We start from the raw sequence: 20,011 nt of genomic DNA, 5'->3' as shown, positions 1-20,011 counted from the left end.
AAAAAAAAAAAGAGGAAGGTAGACTCCAGCTTCCCTCCTCTGCTCCCATAGCCCAGCCCAGCAACTACCTCTCCCCTATTCTCGAAGTTCAGAAGTTTATTACCTAGTGAGTATAAAACAGAAGGGCTCTGGACTAGAGGGCACTAGGCACCACTGAGGGGGTTAGAAATAACATGGAAAACAGGAAAAAGTATATATATCAGATGTTATATATGCAGCAGTTAAGATGTTAAGATGCACCTCCCTGCTCTTCCATTCTTCAGACCAATTTCCTCACTCAGATTTCAGAAAGCTAGCAGCCAGGCTTATATGCTCCAGGCAGAAAATTAGAAGTCTTCTCTGAGGGAGAAGACTTCTCTGATCAGCTCAAGAGAAAAGATCTAAAGACTGGAGGGTTTTCCAATAAAATGGCCAAGCTAGATCATCCTACATTGAGGTCCACAGCTGTCAAGGTTTTTCCATATACACAGAGCTTTCAATGTCCCATACTTAAATATGAATAGAGAGCCAAAGACTTGAAGAAAGCCTGTAGTGTGAAAGAGATCAAAACAGACAAAAAAAAAAAAAAAAAAAAAGAAGAAACAGATGACAAAGGGGGAAAAAAATTTTAAAGTATCATTAGTACTTCAGAAAGATAAAGAATATTCTATCTTTGAAATGAAGAATAGAATGCTACAAAGAAAATCCTGAGAATAAAAAAAGGCTCTTGAAAATTAGATATAGAAATAAAAACCTAGTAAAAAGACCAAAAATATTAAGCTGATAATATACTCAGAAAGTAAAGTAAAAAGACAAAGAGAGAATATAGGAGAAAAAAAGTTAAATTTTTAGAGGTTCTGTCCAAAAGATGCCATATGCACCTCTAATAAAAGGAATTAGAGAATAAGAGAACAGAGAAAACTGAGGGGAAGAAATACTTTTCCCACTGAAGAAAATTTCTCAGAACTGAGGGAATTAACAGATTGAAATGGCCATTGAGTACCTAGCACATAAGTGACAACAAACTTATGAAAAAGCATGTAATTGTGACATTTCAGAATAGCGGGGACAAGAATAAGATCCTATAAGGATCCAGAAAGAGGGAAAAATAACTTCACACAAAGCTTTGAGACTCAGAATGGCAAAAAAATTCAAAAGCAAAGTTAGATGCCTGTAATCCAGTTCTTTGGGAGGCCAAGGTGGGAGGATTGCTTGAGCCATGAATTCAAGACCAGCCTAGGCAACACAGAGAGGCCCCCGTCTCTACAAAAAATAATTAGCTGGGAGTGGTGGTGTGCACCTACGGTCCCAGCTATTCCAGTGGCTGAGGTGGGAGGATTGCTTGAGCTCAAGAGGTTGAGGCTGCAGTGAGCCGTGATCATGCTACTGCACTCCAGCCTGGATGACAGAGACCGTGTCCTTTAAAAAAAACAAAACAAAACAAAAAACCAAAGAGAAAAAGAAACTAGGTATCCAATATAAGAAAAAGGTAATGTGAATACCTAGGATGATAATAAACGGAAATTCCAAGGTGATTGTGGGTGGTGTTTGTGTGAAAGCTAATGTATAACTTGTCCAGATTGGAGCAGGCCAGAAAGTATCAGCAGAGATTTCCTAAAAAAAATGAAACTGGCTTCCTTTCGTTGCCTGATCGCCGCCATCATGGGTCGCATGCATGCTCCCGGGAAGGGCCTGTCCCAGTCGGCTTTACCCTATCGACGCAGCGTCCCCACTTGGTTGAAGTTGACATCTGACGACGTGAAAGAGCAGATTTACAAACTGGCCAAGAAGGGCCTGACTCCTTCACAGATCGGTGTAATCCTGAGAGATTCACATGGTGTTGCACAAGTACGTTTTGTGACAGGCAATAAAATTTTAAGAATTCTTAAGTCTAAGGGACTTGCTCCTGATCTTCCTGAAGATCTCTACCATTTAATTAAGAAAGCAGTTGCTGTTCGAAAGCATCTTGAGAGGAACAGAAAGGATAAGGATGCTAAATTCCGTCTGATTCTGATAGACAGCCGGATTCACCGTTTGGCTCGATATTATAAGACCAAGCGAGTCCTCCCTCCCAATTGGAAATATGAATCATCTACAGCCTCTGCCCTGGTTGCATAAATTTGTCTGTGTACTCAAGCAATAAAATGATTGTTTAACTAAAAAAAAAAAAAAAAAAAAAATGAAACTGAAAGGATACTTAATATATTTGGACATATTGAGAGAGATTATTAGAAAGATTTGATGGTAACATGAGGACAGTTATTGCTTCAATCCATATTATTTACAAAGTAACTGAAATTACAAAGAATCAGTCCCACCTTTATTATGGTTAATTCTGCAGAGTTTCTTGGCGCCACCCAGAATAACTTGTAATCTTCACATATTAGGTATTCTCGTTTAATGCAGTAATCCTCGTTACCTGTAGAGAAAGTTTGATTCCATTTCAAAATCACTGTGAACATATACAGCCCTCTAGCTTTTACCTCCTGGTTTAAGGGATAGAGGCACTGGTGTATTTGCCAGTTAGTAGTATCTAGAATACTTTTAAAAATAATTTGTTAAAAATTGTAAGAGGAGAAGACATAACTCCTATTATTAGGACATGAAGTTACTGATGTGTCATCCTGTATACTGCTTTTTTAAAAAATACAATCTAGGAATATTTACAGTGCTCAAGCATCAAGCTTAAGTACAAATAATCACTTATTTGTATACTGTCATGCACCAGAGGACATGCGTTCAATGGTACTTACCTAATTCAATTTCCTTCTCAATTTCCAACTTAGGCATTGGTCTGTCTTCTACACATAACTCTGCAGAGGCACTTAACTCTGGTAGGGACTTCAGTAGCTGTCTGCGATACTGTGAACACCACGGTGACTGAGTAGGGTTTTCTGCCAGTGGGAGGGAAAGGTGAAAAGATATCACCAAAAAAAACCTAATGCTTAAAATGGATATTATAACAGAGTAGAAGAAAAAAAAAATCAAGATGACACAGTCAGCACTGTTAACTACACTCACCTGTCTCAGGTGTTTATGAAACTGTGTTCACTTCGTACTAACCTATTCTAGAAATTTCACAATTTATGGCAACTTCTTTGAGACGGAGTCTCGCTCTGTCGCTCAGGCTGCAGTGCAGTGGCGCCATCTTGGCTCACTGCTGCAAGCTCCGCCTCCCAGGTTCATGCCATTCTCCTGCCTCAGCCTCCAGAGTAGCTGGGACTACAGGCGCCCGCCACCATGCCCGGCTAATTTTTTGTATTTTTAGTAGAGACAGGGTTTCACTGTGTTAGCCAGGATGGTCTCGATCTCCTGACCTCGAGATCCACCCGCCTCGGCCTCCCAAAGTGCTGGGATTACAGGCGTGAGCCACTGCACCCAGCCGGCAACTACTTTAAGAAAGAAAAACACATAGACTGGGCATGGTGGCTCACACCTATAATCCCAGGGAGTGGGAGGCTGAGGCGGGAGGATCCTTTGAGGCCAGGAGTTTGAGACCAGCCTGGGCAACACGGTGAAACCCCGCCTCTACAAAAAATACAAAAATTGGTGATGGCACAGTTGTGGTCCCAGCTACTCGGGAGGCTGAGGTAGGAGGAGCACCCGAGCCCAGTGAGTTTGAGGCTGCAGTGAGCTGTGATTGTGCCACTGCACTCCATCCTGGGTGACAGAGTGAGACCCTGTCTCAAAAAAAGAAAAACATACAGCTCAGTTTGCTGAGATAAACAAGTGTTCACTAGACATGGATATAGTGGTATGTATAATCCTACCTGAAGTCTCATTAGTAAGTTCTAGTTTCTCAGGAATTTGAAGAGATTTGATGGAGGAGGTGCTTGCAACTGAGGCAGAAGAACCAGAGAAGCCAGAGGAGTGTGTGGCTTCACGACTGTCTTCAATAATTGGGCTAAAAGAATAAAAAATAAGTTAATTCTTATAGGAACAATATATATCAACTTTGTTATAATTTCATAAATTCTTAATGTATACATTTTTCTTTTTTTGAGACGGAGTTTTGCTCTTGTCACCCAGTCTGGAGCACAACTGCACGATCTTGGCTCACTGCAACCTCTGCCTCCCGGGTTCAAGTGATTCTCCTGTCTCAGCCTCCTGAGTAGCTGGGATTACAGTCACCTGCCACCATGCCCAGCTAATTTTTGTATTTTTAGTAGAGACAGGGTTTCACCATGTTAGCCAGACTGGTCTTGAACTCCTGACTTCAGGTGATCCACCCGTCTCAGCCACCTAAAGTGCTGGGATTATAGGCGTGAGCCACTGCACCCAGGCTTAATGTACAAATTTTATAATTTTATGTTATACTTTTATTTTTTAACACAATAAAATTTAGGTTTAAATAATTTATAATTTGTTATCAATTTATTTGATAGTCTCATTTTTTTTTTTTTTTACTTTTCATTTTATTTTTGAGACAGGATTTCATTCTGTCACCCAGGCTGGAGGGCAATGGTGTGATCACAGCTCACTGCAGCCTTGGTTTCCTGGGTGAGTGCTACCATGCCTAGCTATTTTATTTTTATTAGACACAAGGCATCACTTTGTTCCCCAGGCTGGTCTTAAACTTCTGGCCTCAAGTGATCCTCCCACCTTAGCCTCCCAAAGTGCTGGGATTACAGGCAAGGGCCAATGCACTCAGCAATAGTCTCATTTTTCAAGTCCATTATTTCCCCAAATCAGAATCTAGGTAACCTCCTTTAAACCTGGTAAATAAGCCATGTCCAGCATACATTTCTGGATTTATGCTTTATTTACCTATAGTAAATATCTACTCTATATTCCATAACATTGAGAAACACTAACATTGACACTTTCTTCCTCTTTATCCTTTCTCTGGACTTTTTTTTCTTCAAGAAGAAAAGGTTAGGCAAAGAAAAGAGAAACCCAAATCATGCAATGTGAATACATGCTAGCAAATGTGCTTAAAAGCCTGTAGGGAAAAAGTTTCAAAAAAAAGTTTTTTTGAGTAGAGCCGTGTTGACCAGGCTGGTCTTCAACTCCTGGCCTCAAGTGATCCGCCTCCCTCAGCCTCCCAAAGTGCCAGGATTACAGAGGTGAGCCACTGCATCTGGCCTCTCAAAATGTAGCTTTAAAAGCAAAAATTGGCCATTAAAAAGTATTCCTAAAACTGGAATTAGTTAAATTAGCTGACCTAAAACAAGGGTCAGACCCTGGCTGTAAGCCATTCCCTCATATCTATTCCATAGTTCATTTCCACCTCTCTATCAAAAGATAGTTTTTTAAAAAACACATCTCTAGTTGCCTATTTAAAATTCACATAAGCTGGCCGGGCACAGTGGCTCACTCCTGTAATCCCAGCACTTTGAGAGGCCGAGGCGGGTGGATCACCTGAGGTCAGGAGTTTGAGACCAGCCTGGCCAACATGGCGAAACTCCGTCTCTGCTAAAAATATAAAAATAAGCCAGGCATGATGGTGCACACCTGAAGTCCCAGCTACTTGGGAGGCTGAGGCAGGAGAATCGCTTGAACCCGGGAGGCGGAGGTTGCAGTGAGCTAAGATAGTGCCACTGCACTCCAGCCTGGGCGACAGAGTGAGACTCCATTTCAATAAATAAATAAATAAATAAATAAAATTAACAAAAGCTATCCTATCACTATTTTAAACTCAATATTAAAGAAAAACTAAATGCCTCCTTTTTGTCAGTCATGTACACTTTGCAAAGTTTCCTCAATGGTACTATACTCCTCTCAGACCACTTAGTTTTTTACCATCAAAATTTATTTAATCCTCACATCCAAATCAATCACTAAGTCCCATTGACACTTCATCTGGGGCAGCCCTACTCTCATGTAAAGCACTTAGCACAGTACCTGGCAGTTAGTAAGAACTTGATAACTGATTACTATAACTGGCAAGCACATGCAGAATAAGAAAGTAAACAATCTGGTTTGTAAAACCTGTAAATCCCCAGTCACCTCAGCTTCTTGATGCTGAGAGTCTGACTGTAGATAGTGCCACAAGCTGTCTGCTGGTCCTCAGAGGTCTTCACATCTAGATCCTCTTCAGGTAACAGTCTCTCAGGATCAGAAGGGAGATCCTTCAAGGACATTATCTCATGAAAAGGAGTGGATACAAAACGAGCTGCTCTGGCAAAGTCACAAGTGTCTTCTGGGTTAGGACAAATTGTTACATTTCTGAAGCCTGTGATAATGGCATCCTCGCTCAAGGGTTCAATTCCTGTAAATTCATCCTGAAATAAAAACCATATAAAGTTTAGCTAAAATATTTCAATACATGAAGAACTTTTTTACTGAGACACATTAGCTCAGAGACATAGGGTACAGAAGTAGCATATCAGAATATCTAGGCAAATATAAAAAGGTTTTTATATCATGAACACAGTAAACGATACTTCATCCAAAAAATGTACCAGGAAGATTCTCCATACAAAGAAAAATATTGGGCAATGGTTTTGTTCCTCAACAAATTTCACCTACGAACTAAAGCACAAATACTATTTTTCTTCTGGCTTTCACTTAGTAAATATTCTAATAATTTGCTATCCTCATAGTTTTTAGGTCTTCTTCCTCTATGCTACATACCTAATTTTTATTTATTTCTTAAAGATAATTCATGTATGTCTGGTAGGATATATGCATAGCATATTCTATGCATTTAAAAAGGAATTTTAAAACCAGTGAAACTGTAGCATTCATGATACTCTGTATTGCTCTTTCTCATACTTTTTGTATTTCTTCCTTCCTATGCTATTAAAAATTCTTTAAAAACATAATGGCCACATTGTGGGTCTATAAGAAATTAACCAACTTTCAGGTTATTCTGTTTTTTACTAGTTTAAAACTACTTTCTCCTTATACATAAATCTTTATAAACACTTTCATATTCTTAGGATTAATTCCTAAAAGTAGAATTGTAAGGTCAAAAGGTTATAAACACTAAAGTTCTTTATCTGTATTACTTAGCTGTCCTCAGAGATTATACCACTTTACATATTTACCTGTAGTATACAAATAGTGTCTATTTGATTTAACCCATATGGATACTAGAGATTAATTTTCTAGATCATTACCAATTTGACACATACTTTGAATTTCTGACTTAGTAACTAAAAGTGGGAGGTACATCTGGAAGAAACAAAGTATAGTTAAAAAAAAAATTATAGGCCGGGTGCAGTGGCTCACGCCTGTAATCCCAGCACTTTGGGAGGCTGAGGTGGGTGGATCACCTGAGGTCAGGCACTCGAGACCAGCCTGGCCAACATGGCAAAACCCCGTCCCTACTAAAAATACAAAAATTAGTTGGGCGTGGTGGCAGGCGCCTGTAATCCCAGCTACTCGGGAGGCTGAGGCAGGAGAATTGCTTGAACCCAGGAGGCGGAGGCTGCAGTGAGCTGAGATCACGCCACTTCACTCCAGCCTGAGCGAAAGAGTGAAACTCAGTCTCAAAAAAAAAAAAAAAAAAATTTTGGCCAGGTACATTGGCTCACACCTGTAATCCCAACACTTTGGGAGGCAGGCTGAGGTGGGAAGATCACTTGAGCCCAGGAGTTTGAGACCAGCTTGGGCAACATGGCGAAACCCTGTCTCTCCAAAAAATAAAAAATTAGCCAGGCATGGTGGCTCACACCTGTAGTCCCAGCTAATTGGGAGGCTGAGGTGGGACGAATGCTTGAGTGCAGGAGGCAGAGGCTGCAGTGAGCTGAGATCATGCCACTGTACTCCAGCCTGGGTGACAGAGTGAGAACTTGTCTAAAAAAGAAAAAGAAAAAAAAATATATATATACATATATATGTATTTATATATATACATTATATGTATATATATGTGATTAAAGTAAAATAGATGTTTATAATCTATACATTTTATGCAAATACTACTTATGGCCCTATTAGCTTAGACATTTTAAATATGATTTTTTTAGGGGATGAAAATTCTGGTAGGTACTTATTAACAAAATTCAAGTAAAAGACTGGTTAAAAAAAAAAGGTAGATGAAGTTGGACTCCTTTAACAATTAAGCGTATCCTTGAACAGCTGAATCTAGAACCACTGCATCCAAATCTAGCCTGTTCATCATGTTCTCTGGTGGTTTACTCCAGAACACAGTATGTAATTAATTACTCTTACATCACTGTCTTTTCATAGCAGTCAGTAGACTAACTGTATCAGAATTATCTGAGAAAGTATTTTTAAAAAGACAAAAACACGTATTTGGACTTCTTCCCTGGAAATTCCAATGGCACCTAGATGGAATGGGGCTTAAGCACTGTTAGTTACAAAAGACTCCCTAGTCTCTTCTGAGTTGATGGAAATATTCTGTATCTTGATATGGGAAAAAAATTGCATGGAAAAATTCATCTAGCTGTACAATATTTGTGCAGTTTACTGGATATAAAATATACGTCAACAGAGAAGAAACTAAAATGAAGTGTTCTTAAAAAAACTTCCTCCAAATGATTCCCTAGGATGTGGAAAACACTGCTTTAAGTCACTAAAGCTACTGCTCACATCACCCCTTAAAAGTCTTCAGATTAAACATACTCAATTGTTTTCAGTCTCATAACAAGCTTCCAGAGGCTGGTTTGAAGAGAATGATTTTTCCTCCTTAAAACTTTAATAAAATGCCAATGATAAAGGTTATTTGTTTTGACTTAAATGTCTACACAGGGTCTTTTTACCTTAAGTATTATGTCATTAGTCTATAGTGGTTAATATAGAACATTACTGAAGAAAAATGATTGGCCCACATAACTTTTGCATTGCCACAAAAGGTATTTTATATAAAAAAGAACAAATGTCTTTTGCTATGTTGGTTAAAAAATTAAAAGTACAAAAGGCTTTAAAATTAGTGATTTTTCCCCACTTACAGAGATATAATTCATATACCATAAAATTGACCCTTTTAAAGTATATTTCAGTGGTTTTTAGTAAATTCACAAGGTTGTACAACCATCATCACTATCTAATTCCAGAATACTTTCATCACTCCAAAAAGAAACCCTATACCCATTAGTAGTCACTCTCCATCACCCTCTCCCTAATCCCCTGGAAAACCTCAATCCATAATACCTTTGCCTATTCTGGATATTTCATGAAAATGAGATCATATAATGTGTGGTGTTTGTATCTGGCTTCATTCACTTGACATAACGTTTTCAAGGTTCATCTATGTTGTGACAGGTATTAGTACTTCATTCCTTTTTATTGCCAAATAATATTTCATGGTATGGATACGTAACATTTTGTTTATCCATTCATCAGTTGATGGACATTTGGGGTTGTTTCCACTATCATGAGTAATATGGCTATGAACATTTGTGTACAAATTTTTTGTGTGAACATGTGTTTTCAATTATTTTGAGTATATACCTGGGAAGAGATCTGCAGGATCATATGGTAACTGTGCTTAACATTTTAAAGAGCTGCCAAACTGTTTTCCAAAGTTTCCAAAATGGCTACACCATTTTACATTCCCACCAGTAATGTATGTTCTAATTTCTCCACAACTTTGCCAACACTTGTTACTGTGCATAATTTTTTATTATAGCTATCCTAGTGGATATAAAGTAGTATCTCACTGTGGTTTTGATTTGCATTTCCCTGTTGAGTAATAATGCTGAGCATCTTTTCATGTGCTTAATTCAAGTCAGTGGTTTCAATTTTAACCTTAAGCTTTTGTGGATTTGAATAAACAATCCACTAGCCCATTTACATTAACTTAAGGATCCTGCTCCTTACACAAACATCTGGAGACATGTCTTCATTTGAGATGATGCTTTCTGAGGTTTTGAGAACTGCAAGGGGTCTTCGTTGAGCTGAAACTCGTGGGGGATCTGCAGGAGGACTGGAAAAAGACATACCTCACTTAGCAATTTTTTTCATAACAGTAACCCCTAATTTATCCTCACTTATAATAACAGAAAATTCTTAAGTAAAAACAAACAAACAAACAAACAAAAGTACCTTTTATTCTTCTTTTCTGAAAGAAGAAACTCATCAAAAATGGAGAAAGGTATACTGGGACCTAGAGAAAGAGAGACTAGATATATACTCTAGGAGTAAATGCTTTACTCTTCAAGACAACCAGATAAATTAATCAATATTTTGTGTTGTTTGAAAGCAGGAAGGCAATCTGTTTTTTTTGATAACAAAAAACTTCAAGCATATAAAAGGTCACGAAACAATTTACGAATTACCTAAACATAGACTATCTTGTTCCATTTAGATTCTCTACCATTGTCACTACTCCCCAAACCCAACCCAACAGCATTATTTTAAAGCAAATTCCAGACATGTCATTTTACCTGCAAATATATCAGTATATATTTCTGAAAGAGGCTTTTTAAAAATCCCATCCCAAAACATGATACCTACCTATAAAATGAACAATTTATGAATATATATATATAATATCAAATGTCCAGTGAGAAGTTTCATATTTTACCAATTAAAAAAGTGTTTTGGCCGGGCATGGTGGCTCACACCTGTAATCCCAGCACTTTGGGAGGCCGAGGTGGGCGGATCACGAGGTCAGGAGATTAAGACCATCCTGGCTAACATGATGAAACCCCGTCTCTACTAAAAATACAAAAAAAAAATTAGCCGGGTGTGGTGGTGGGCATCTGTAGTCCCAGCTAGTTGGGAGGCTGAGGCAGGAGAATGGCATGAACCCAGGAGGCAGAGCTTGCAGTGAGCTGAGATCGCGCCACTACACTCCAGCCTGGGTGACAGAGCGAGACTCAGTCTCAAAAAAATATAAATAAATAAAAAAAAATTTTTTTTTAAAGTTTGTTTGAATTGGGGATGCAGAGTTAAGATCCGTATACTGTGACTGTTCAAATGCCTCTTAAATCCCTTTTATTCTATAGAGTTTTGGGGGGAATTTTTGTTGAACAAACTGGGTTGCTAGCCCCATAATGCTGGATTTTGCCAATTCCATCCCACTGTGTTGTTTAACAACGTTCCTCCATGCTTTATATTTCCAATAAATTGTCTGTTAAAAACAGAGGTTTAATTAGATTTTGATGTTTTTTATTTTTATTTTTGCCAAACCAATTACAAGTAGATATTCATGTTTCACCACTTTTAACACGTTTCGAAGAAAAGAAAACCAATTTGAATATAAAATAGCTTAAATTTTTTTTTTTCCCTGAAAAGAAACACTTTCCTTAGTGTCTTTGCTGTTTAGTGTACAGTAACTAAAGTATAAGATTTGGTGGTTAGTGTAAATTTAAAATTACAATTAAACCAAATATTTTGAAGCACTGAGGAATCTTTAAAAACATACTCTTTCAAATGTCTTTCCTATCATAAAGCATATGCTTATACTAAATTCCTAGTATCCTGGTCCCCCTATCTTTCAATCCCTTTATCATAATTAAAAATATTTACCATTTATTACATAATACATTTTTTGTCAGCAAGTTCTTTTCAAGGCTGTCAAATACAACTCACCTTTAGAATGAGGTTGTTCCTGCCAAATGTTCTCCGCAAGTGAAGTTTCTCTGTGAAGAAACTTGTTTTAAATCATGTGCTCAATACCCACAGAAAGAACTGTTTAATTTTTAAAAGTCCAAGAGGCATTTCCATTAAATATAATATTTATTCCAAGATAAATTATTACTGTCAATCCAAATTCTCTTAAAAAAGATGGAAGCTTTGGTTATCAAAAATGTTGCAGAAATATATTTGATAATAGATGTCAAGCTGCATTAATAGTATAAGCAGATTACAAAATGGTAAGCTGCCATTTTTATAAAACAAAACAAAAATACAACACAAAAGAAGAGAACAGAACAGTGTTAATGGTAGTCATCTCTTAGTGGTAGAAATGGGTGATTTTGTTTTTTAAAAACATTATATGTATTTGTTTCTATAAGAAACATGTTTCTTCAGTGGAAAATAGTCAATGCTCCGTCCTCCCTCATCAGCATCAAAGCTTATGTTGTGACAGAGACTTATAAAAACGATGTCTCGATACTGTAAAAGTCAAAGAGACTTCAAGGCACTAGAGAGTCAAAGGTTGGTTCTAAATGCCCTCCTATACGCATTGTCCCTTCCACCAATGTAGTCTTACCTGGCACAAGAGTTTACTTGACAAACAGAACTGGATAGAGTCATTCCTGGTATTTTCTGAGACTCAGAAGCAATTTGCAGTTTAGTTGTTTCCTTTGTAGGCATCGTCTCTTCTTGCTGTTTGCATTAAATAAACAAAATTAATGTCCCTCCCATCCAGAAAATGCTATTTTCTAGCTCTAACATTAGCTTTACTGTACTCTTTCCCTAGACATCCACTAACAGTACAAAATGAGTATACCACAAAAGTCATTTCCAATGATTTTTATTCCTACTCTAAACCGGTACTGTTGTACTCAACTGAGCAGTGCCAGGCAAATACTAAATTTCTTTAGGCAATCTCATTTTAATGGAACATAGCTAGAATAAAAAGCTTAAGCCAGAATTAACAACATAATGACTTGGAGTATAACTAAGAAGTCAATAAACTGCACCACTTATTTCACGTGCCACAAATTCCATTTGAAGTCACCTGTTAAATTACTTTCCCGCTCAACTTTCCTGCTACTAACAGCTAAGAAACTACCAGAAACTCTAAATGGGGGTTGGGAGGACTTTAACCTTCTATATTTTTATAATGTTTAAGCTTTGTTTCAATAAATTTTAGTTTTGTGTATTGAAAAAAGAAAAATTACCTGATCACCTGTTCTTTCTTGCCGAGTAGTTTGGATTTCTTTTAGCTTCTTCTCCATCTCTTCAATCTGTTTCTGCATCTCTGCTCTCTTCTCTGCACTGGTCAATAGCTCGGCTAGAAACAGTAAAGTTGCTTGAGGTATTATTCCTCATAGTAACTCATTCTGTCAAAAACTGCCTTTGGAGCTCATCTCCTCAACATATATGTTACTAATACCGATGAAAATGATTTTAGTGGACCAAGGTCCTCAACTTGTGGTCTAGGCCTCTATTCTTTTCTTTATCCATTCAATAAAAAAATAGAATACCTTTCAACAACACAGATTTCTACTAAAAGGAAAAAAACATTGAATACCTACTATGTGCCAAGCACAACTCTGAGTACTTAGGTTTCAGTGGTACATACTACAAAGTCCTTGGTTATGTGATGCTAACATTCAAATCTGGGGGAAACACACACACCAGAAAATCAGTTTAGGAAAAAGAATAAAATAGGTGACATGAGAATGTTTGATTGGGTAGGGAGATGGAGGCCAAGGGAGGGCTACTTAAGACCAGTGATCAGGGAAGATCATTCTGATAAAGTGACATTATTAAGCTGTAACTTAAATGTTAAGGGGCCAAAGTTCTGGGGAAAGATTCTAGGCTAACAAACTAGGTGGCACAAAGGCCCTAATACAGGAAAAGACCACTGTGTCTAAGAATCCAAAGGAAGTCCAGTGTAGTTGCAGCAGAGTAAGAGGGTGAATAGAAAAAGATGGGGTTGGAGAGGTAGGCAAAGGCTAAGCCACATGGAGTTTTGTTTGTTTTTGGAGATGAGGTCTTGCCATATTGCCCAGGCTGGTCTCAAACTTGTGGGCTCAATCCTTCTGCCTCACCCTCCTGAGTAGCTGGGACTACAGGCGCATGCTACCATGCTTGGCCATGCAGGGTTTTGCAGGTTAGGGTAAAGAGGCATAGATAGTGAGCCATGTGCTTATTAGTCAATTAATGAATGATGGGGTGTGACTGAAAAGTCTGAGGTGAGTACACTAAGGAGGCTCAGGAGATAGAAAAGAACTAGAGGACAGAAATCTGAAAGAAGCTAGAGTTTTTGAAAGAAGAGGGAAAAAATGATTTGGAAGTGCAACGCAAAGAAAAAACAACCTTTGCGTAGGCCCTGAGTGTGGCTTCCTCTTTTCTTGTATTCTTCCCCGAGAGTAAGTAGTTAGCAAGTCTTTGAAGCCAGTTTTTGACAGTAACTAGAAACTGCATTTATTGGAATGAGGATTTATATAAGGGTACAAACTTATACACAGATGGGAATTTATACAAGTTCATGAAATAGATTCAGAGACCAGCTTAGAAATGGGTATTAAGGTCTGCATGGTGGCTCATGCCTATAATCCCAGCACTTTGAAAGGCCAAGGTGGGAAGGATAGCTTGAGCCCAGGAGTTTGAGACCAGCCTGGGCAACACAGGGAGACCCCATCTCTCTATTTAAAACACAACAAAACAAAACAAAAAAAACACAATAGAAATGAGTACTAAAAAATTCTCAGAGGTCAATGCCTTCTTATTCCTAATTAAATCCCATCTAATCTAGAGTAGGTCCTTCTTTGGCTAGTTGAAAACAAAATGTACCTTTTCTTTTTCCCATAGAGATGAGAATTCACCATGTTGCCCAGGCTGGTCTTTTTTTCCCCAAAGTGCTGGGATTACAGGTGTGAGCCACTGTGCCTGGCCCTAAAATGGACTTTCATTTTCCTTCTATATATCTGGTACAGACTAAGCTTTTCCCTTAGGAAGCAGTTTTTATCTAGATACCTAGTTCCTTTTCTGGTTCATATTTGGCCACCCTCCTAGCCTATTTCTTTGCTGGAGTGGTTCTCCTTTTTTAAAAGCCTTACTCAACACCTTGCTTTGCAACCATCCCTCTCTCCTACCTAGACACACAAGTTCCATTTGAACCCAGGGCACTTTTGACAATCTTGGATGACACTAATTAGTGTAACAAATGAAGGCAATTCCAAACTTACTAACAGTCTGCTTTACCAAAGTTTGCTTCCAGGTTGTCACCTGGAACTCAGAAAAGATTGCTCCTCAAAGTATAAGTGATGGTTAAGTTTCCCAGCTAACCCCACAAACACCACATCCTGTTAAGAGAGCTGAGCTATATTAGTAGGTTATTCTGGATATGCATGTATAAAAGAAACATTACTTTTTCCTTACAGATCCTAATAAAAAATGTCTAAATGGAAGTGGACCCTCCCATACCTCATTTTCTGTACCCTTCTTTATTCTCCTTCACCTTCTCATGCCTTAAGCCCCATATGCCTTACTTCCCTACTTCCCAGCCCATTCTGCCCTACCTCTTGCCTTCAAGTACTCCAGACTCCAGAATCAGAACTGCTTCCTGTTTCCCAAAAATTCCCCATATCTCAATTTTTAAACCTTTGCCTTTAATTTAGAAATATAATGTCTTTAAAAAACAATATGAATATCTATAATATAAATCATTGCAGTATGACCTAGTATGTTAATCTAAATAAGCCCTTGGAGAAATTTCAGACAAAGTATCAAAGGTAAAGTGAAATATTTCAAGCAATAACATTAGGAAAACTACTTAATAGGGATGCATGGAATGCACATATATGCATATCAGGGATCATAGCTGCTTGCTTATTGTATTGGGGAATATAAATTGTTCACACAGTTTAGAACTTCTTCCTTTACTTCTAAACATACTCAGTGCCCCCACACCCCAGGCAGTTTTCATGGAAGGCATAAATGGGAGTTTGGCTGATACACAGAAATAGTACAACCATAGAAGGCAGCAATGGTATTTTGGCTGATACACAGAAAGAAACAGTACAACCACAGAAACATCACACAAAGGTAAACTATAAGGTTAGTTTTCTTCAGACTTAATAGATCAGCTCAACCTTCACACAACTAAGTTAAGTCCTTTTCACAAACTTGAATTACACATACCTTCCCTTTGCTCTTTTAATTTCTTCCGGAAAACTTCAGCCCGAATTTCTTCAAAGGAGAATTCCCCCACTCCTGCATAAATCTTCTCCTTACAATACATCATCTTCTCTTTCTTCTCCTCAGATGCTTGCTGATGGCTCTGAACCCTTTGTAGAGGATCTCCTTCTTCCTTTCCAGGCTTTCTGGTGCTTAGGATGTGGTTTATACTAGGTTCAATTTTACATGGTGTCCTAAAGAAGCAAAATTACTATTATTCATATGGATCAAAATAAAAAAAATCAGTAAGATTGATAAAAGAAGCTAAAAATAATTTACAAGGGCCATCAATAATTATGTTCTGCAAATCTGGAGGCCTTACATTACCTGACTTCAAACTATACTGTAAGGCCATAGTCACCAAAACAGCATAATACCGGTATAAAAACAGGCATATAGACCAATGGAACAGAATAGAGAGCCCAGAAATAAAGCCAAATACTCACAGTCAACTGATCTTTGACAAAGCAAACAAAAGCGTAAAGTGGGGAAAGATACTCTATTCAACAAATGGTGCTGGGATAATTGGCAAGTCACATGTAGGAGAATGAAACTAGATCCTCCTCTCTCACCTTATACAAAAAATCAACTCAAGGTGGATCAAAGACTTAATTAAATCTAAGATCTGAAACCATAAAAATTCTAGACGATAACATTGGAAAAACCCTCCTAGACATTGGCTTAGGTAAAGACTTCATGACCAAGAACCCAAAAGCAAACGCAACAAAAACAAAGATAATTAGATGGGACTAAACTAAACTAAAAAGCTTCTGCACAACAAAAGGAATAATCAGCAGAGTAAACAGACAACCCACAGAGTGGGAGAAAATATTCACAATCTATGCATCTGACAAAGGACTAATATCCAGAATCTACAAGGAACTCAAACAAATCAGCAAGAAAAAAACAAACAATCCCATCAAAAAGTGGGCTAAGGACATGAATAGACAATTTTCAAAAGATATACAAATGGCTAACGAGCATATGAAAAAATGTTCAGTATCACTAATTATCAGGGAAATGCAAATCAAAACCACAATGCGATACCCCCTTACTCCTGTGAGAATGGCCATAATAAAAAAATCAAAAAATAATAGATACTGGCATGGATGTGGTGAAACGGGAACACGTTTACACTGTTCGGAGGAATGTAAACTCGTACAACCACTATGGAAAACAGTGTGGAGATTCCTTAAGGAACTAAAAGTAGATCCACCATTTGATCCAGCAATCCCACTCCTGGGTATCTACCCAGAGGAAAAGAAGTCATTATATGAAAAAGATACTTGCACATGCATGTTTTAGCAACATAATTCACAACTGCAAAAATATGGAACCAGCCCAAATGCCCATCAATCAATGCGTGGATAAAGAAAATGTGGTATATATCTACCATGAAATACTACTCAGCCACAAAAAGGAACAAAATAATGGCTTTTGAAGCAACCTGGATGGAATTGGAGACTATTATTCTAAGTGACATAACTGAGGAATGGAAAACCAAACATCGTATGTTCTCACTTAAAAGTGGGAGCTAAGCTATAAGGACGCAAAGGCATAAAAATGATACAATGGACTTTGGGGATTTGGGGGAAAGGATGGGGGAAGTAAGGGTTAAAAGACTACACATCAGGTACAGTGTACACTGCTTGGGTGACCGGTGCACCAAAATTTCAGAAATTACCACTAAGTAACTTATTTGTGTAACCAAATACCACCTGTTCCCCAAAATCTATTGAAATTAAAAAGAAAGGAAAATAAAATTATGTTCTGAGTACCATCTCTGCCATGATAAGGAAGGAAATTAGCCATAAGTGGGATAATCAAGTAGCTTATATTACTTATAGGTGAAAACAAATCTTAATACCATATCCTAATCATAACCAGTATATAAAAAGAAGTTAACCTATGCAGTACAATCCATTTTTCATGGTTTAGTATCCAAAAGAATTAGAGTTAAGAATATAGCATTAGGAACCTAATAATATTAAGTCCAAGGTGCTCAGGTGAGGGGGAAGAATCAGAGTGGCAGCATAGATTTTAAAAGAATGAAGTATAAGATACTTCAACCATGATACAGCAGATATTTTCAAACCTGTGGGTCAGAATAACTTATATACCTTTTATTTTCTTATATACCTTTGTACAACTAAAGATACCGGTCCTTCCCAGACTCAGTGAATCAAAAACTGTAATGGTAGGGTCCAAGCATTTACATGCTTAAAAAGTTTCCCCAGCTTGCTCAACCTGCTAGAGGACATCTATGAAAAACCCACACTAACATCATACTTCATGGTAAAAGGCCAGATGCTCTCCCCCCTAAGATCAGGAACAAGACAAGGATGTCCATTCTTGTCACTTCTATACAACATTGTACTAGAAGTTCTAGCCAAGGCTATTAGGCAAGAGAAACAAATAAAAGGAGTCCAGATGGGAAAGGAAGAAGCAAAACTATCTCTTTTTGCAGAAGATATGGTCTTAGATAACAAACGAGTTCATCAAAGTCAAAGAATACAAGATCAGTATACCAAATCATCAACCTATTTTATCCATTTGCAATGAACAATCTGAAAATAAAATTAATCTCATCTCAAGGCAGCATGTAAAAAAAGGGAAGAAAATGAAATTAAGAAAACAATTCTATTTACTATAGCTTCAAAAATAGTAAAATACTTCACAATAAATTTAAAATAAGGAAGTGAGAGAAGACATACAGATGGAAGTTGGACACAGTGGCCTGTAATTCCAGCACTTCGGGAGGCTGGGGCAGGAGGATCACTTGAGGCCAGGAGTTCAAGACCAGCCTGGGCAATACAGTCAGACCCTGTTTTTTTTTTTTTTTTAGACAGAATCTTGCTCTTGTCACCCAGGCTGGAGTGCAATGGCACGATCGCAGCTCACTGCAACCTCCGCCTCTCAGGTTCAAGCGATTCTCCTGCCTCCGCCTCCCGAGTAGCTGGGATTACAGGCACCTGCCACCATGCCCAGCTAATTTTTGTATTTTTAGTAGAGATGGGTTTTGCCATGCTGGCGAACTCCTGACCCCATGATCCACATGCCTCACCTTCCAAAGTACTGGGATTACAGGCATGAGCCACCATGGCTGGCTGGGACCCTGTCTTTAAAAAAAAGTAGCCAGGCGTGGTGGCATGCACCTGTAGTCCCAACTACCAGAGTGGATAAGGCAGGACGATTGCTTGAGCCTAGCCTGGGCAACAGAGTGAGACACTGTCTCTAAGGGAAAAAAAAAATGGTAATAAGCATATGAAAAAAAAAAAGATGGTAATAAGCATATGAAAAGATGCTTCCCAGATGTCATTAAGGAATTGCAAATTAAAACAATAAGATACTGCTACACACCTATTAGAATGGTTAAAATCTAAAATATTGACAACACTGAATGCTGCCAAGGATGTGGAACAATAGAAGCTCTCGCTGATTGGTGGTAGGAATGCAAAAACAGTATAGCTACTTTGAAAAATAACTTGGCACTTTCCTACAAAGCTAAAATTAGTCTTATTATACAATCCAGCCAAATGAGTTGAAAACTTATGTCTGCACCAAAACCTAGCTGGGTGTGGTGACTCATGCCTGTAATCCCAGTGCTTTGGGAGGCTGACGCAGGAAGATCACTTGATCCCAGGAGTTCAAGACCAGGCTGGGCAACACAGTGAGACCCCATTAAAAAAAATAATAATAAGCCAGCCATGGTGGCATGCACCTGTAGCCCTAGCTACTAGGGAGGATGAGGTGGGAGGATCACTTGAGTCCAGGAGTCAGGACTGCAGTGAGCCAGGATCATGCTACTGTACTCCAGCGTAGGTGAAAGAACAAGACTATTTAAAACAAACAAACCAACCAACCCGCACATGAATGTCTACAGCAACCTTTTTCATAATTGCTAAAACTTGTAAGTCACCAAAATGACCTCCTGTGGGCGAATGGATAAACAAATCGTGGCATATCTATACAATGGAATATCATTCAGCACTATAAATGAGGTATTGTGCCAGAAGAAGATGCAGAGGAACCTTATTGTTAAGTGGAAGGAGCCAGATTGAAAAGGCTACATATACTATGATTCCAGCTACATGACTTTCTGGGAAGGGCAGAACTATAAAGACAATGAAAAGATCAATAGTTACAGGGGATTTTGGGAGAGAGAGAAAGGGATGAACAAATGAAGCACAGGGGATTTCTGGGACAATGAAACTATTCTGAATGACACCGTAATGATGGATATATAATATTATGTATTTGTTAAAACCCACAGAACTGTAGAACACATTAGAGTGAATCCTAATGTAAACAAAGAACTTTA

General features: G+C 38.2%; 2 protein-coding genes across 5 annotated transcripts in view; one reads left to right on the top strand and one right to left on the bottom strand.

Moving 5' to 3' along the window:
* The window catches only part of BUB1B (BUB1 mitotic checkpoint serine/threonine kinase B), a 60,865-nt gene that overhangs the window by 9,280 nt on the left and 31,574 nt on the right, over positions 1-20,011 (bottom strand). For 3 of the 4 annotated variants that reach the window (XM_055278677.2, XM_055278676.2, XM_055278678.2), the window contains exons 9-18: positions 15,655-15,884; positions 12,684-12,796; positions 12,050-12,165; positions 11,428-11,477; positions 9,937-9,997; positions 9,712-9,817; positions 5,929-6,203; positions 3,750-3,883; positions 2,733-2,873; positions 2,298-2,398 (exon numbers count right to left, since the gene is read on the bottom strand). In XM_055278677.2, coding sequence (XP_055134652.1) covers positions 2,298-2,398; positions 2,733-2,873; positions 3,750-3,883; positions 5,929-6,203; positions 9,712-9,817; positions 9,937-9,997; positions 11,428-11,477; positions 12,050-12,165; positions 12,684-12,796; positions 15,655-15,884 — 1,327 coding nt within the window. Of the gene's footprint in view, positions 1-2,297; positions 2,399-2,732; positions 2,874-3,749; positions 3,884-5,928; positions 6,204-9,711; positions 9,818-9,936; positions 10,013-11,427; positions 11,478-12,049; positions 12,166-12,683; positions 12,797-15,654; positions 15,885-20,011 lie in introns of all 4 variants that reach the window. The other variant, XM_063639086.1, reaches the window with a different exon arrangement.
* LOC129482629 (small ribosomal subunit protein uS15-like) lies at positions 1,617-2,110 on the top strand. Its single transcript, XM_055278679.2, has one exon. It carries the CDS (start codon positions 1,642-1,644, stop codon positions 2,095-2,097), a length of 456 nt encoding a protein of 151 aa, XP_055134654.1. The 5' UTR covers positions 1,617-1,641; the 3' UTR covers positions 2,098-2,110.

Source organism: Symphalangus syndactylus, chromosome 5, assembly GCF_028878055.3.
Source record: "Symphalangus syndactylus isolate Jambi chromosome 5, NHGRI_mSymSyn1-v2.1_pri, whole genome shotgun sequence".
Taxonomy (NCBI): Eukaryota; Metazoa; Chordata; class Mammalia; order Primates; family Hylobatidae; genus Symphalangus; species Symphalangus syndactylus.
Note: the sequence above shows the minus strand (reverse complement) of the source record. Positions and strands in the feature narration are given on the sequence as shown.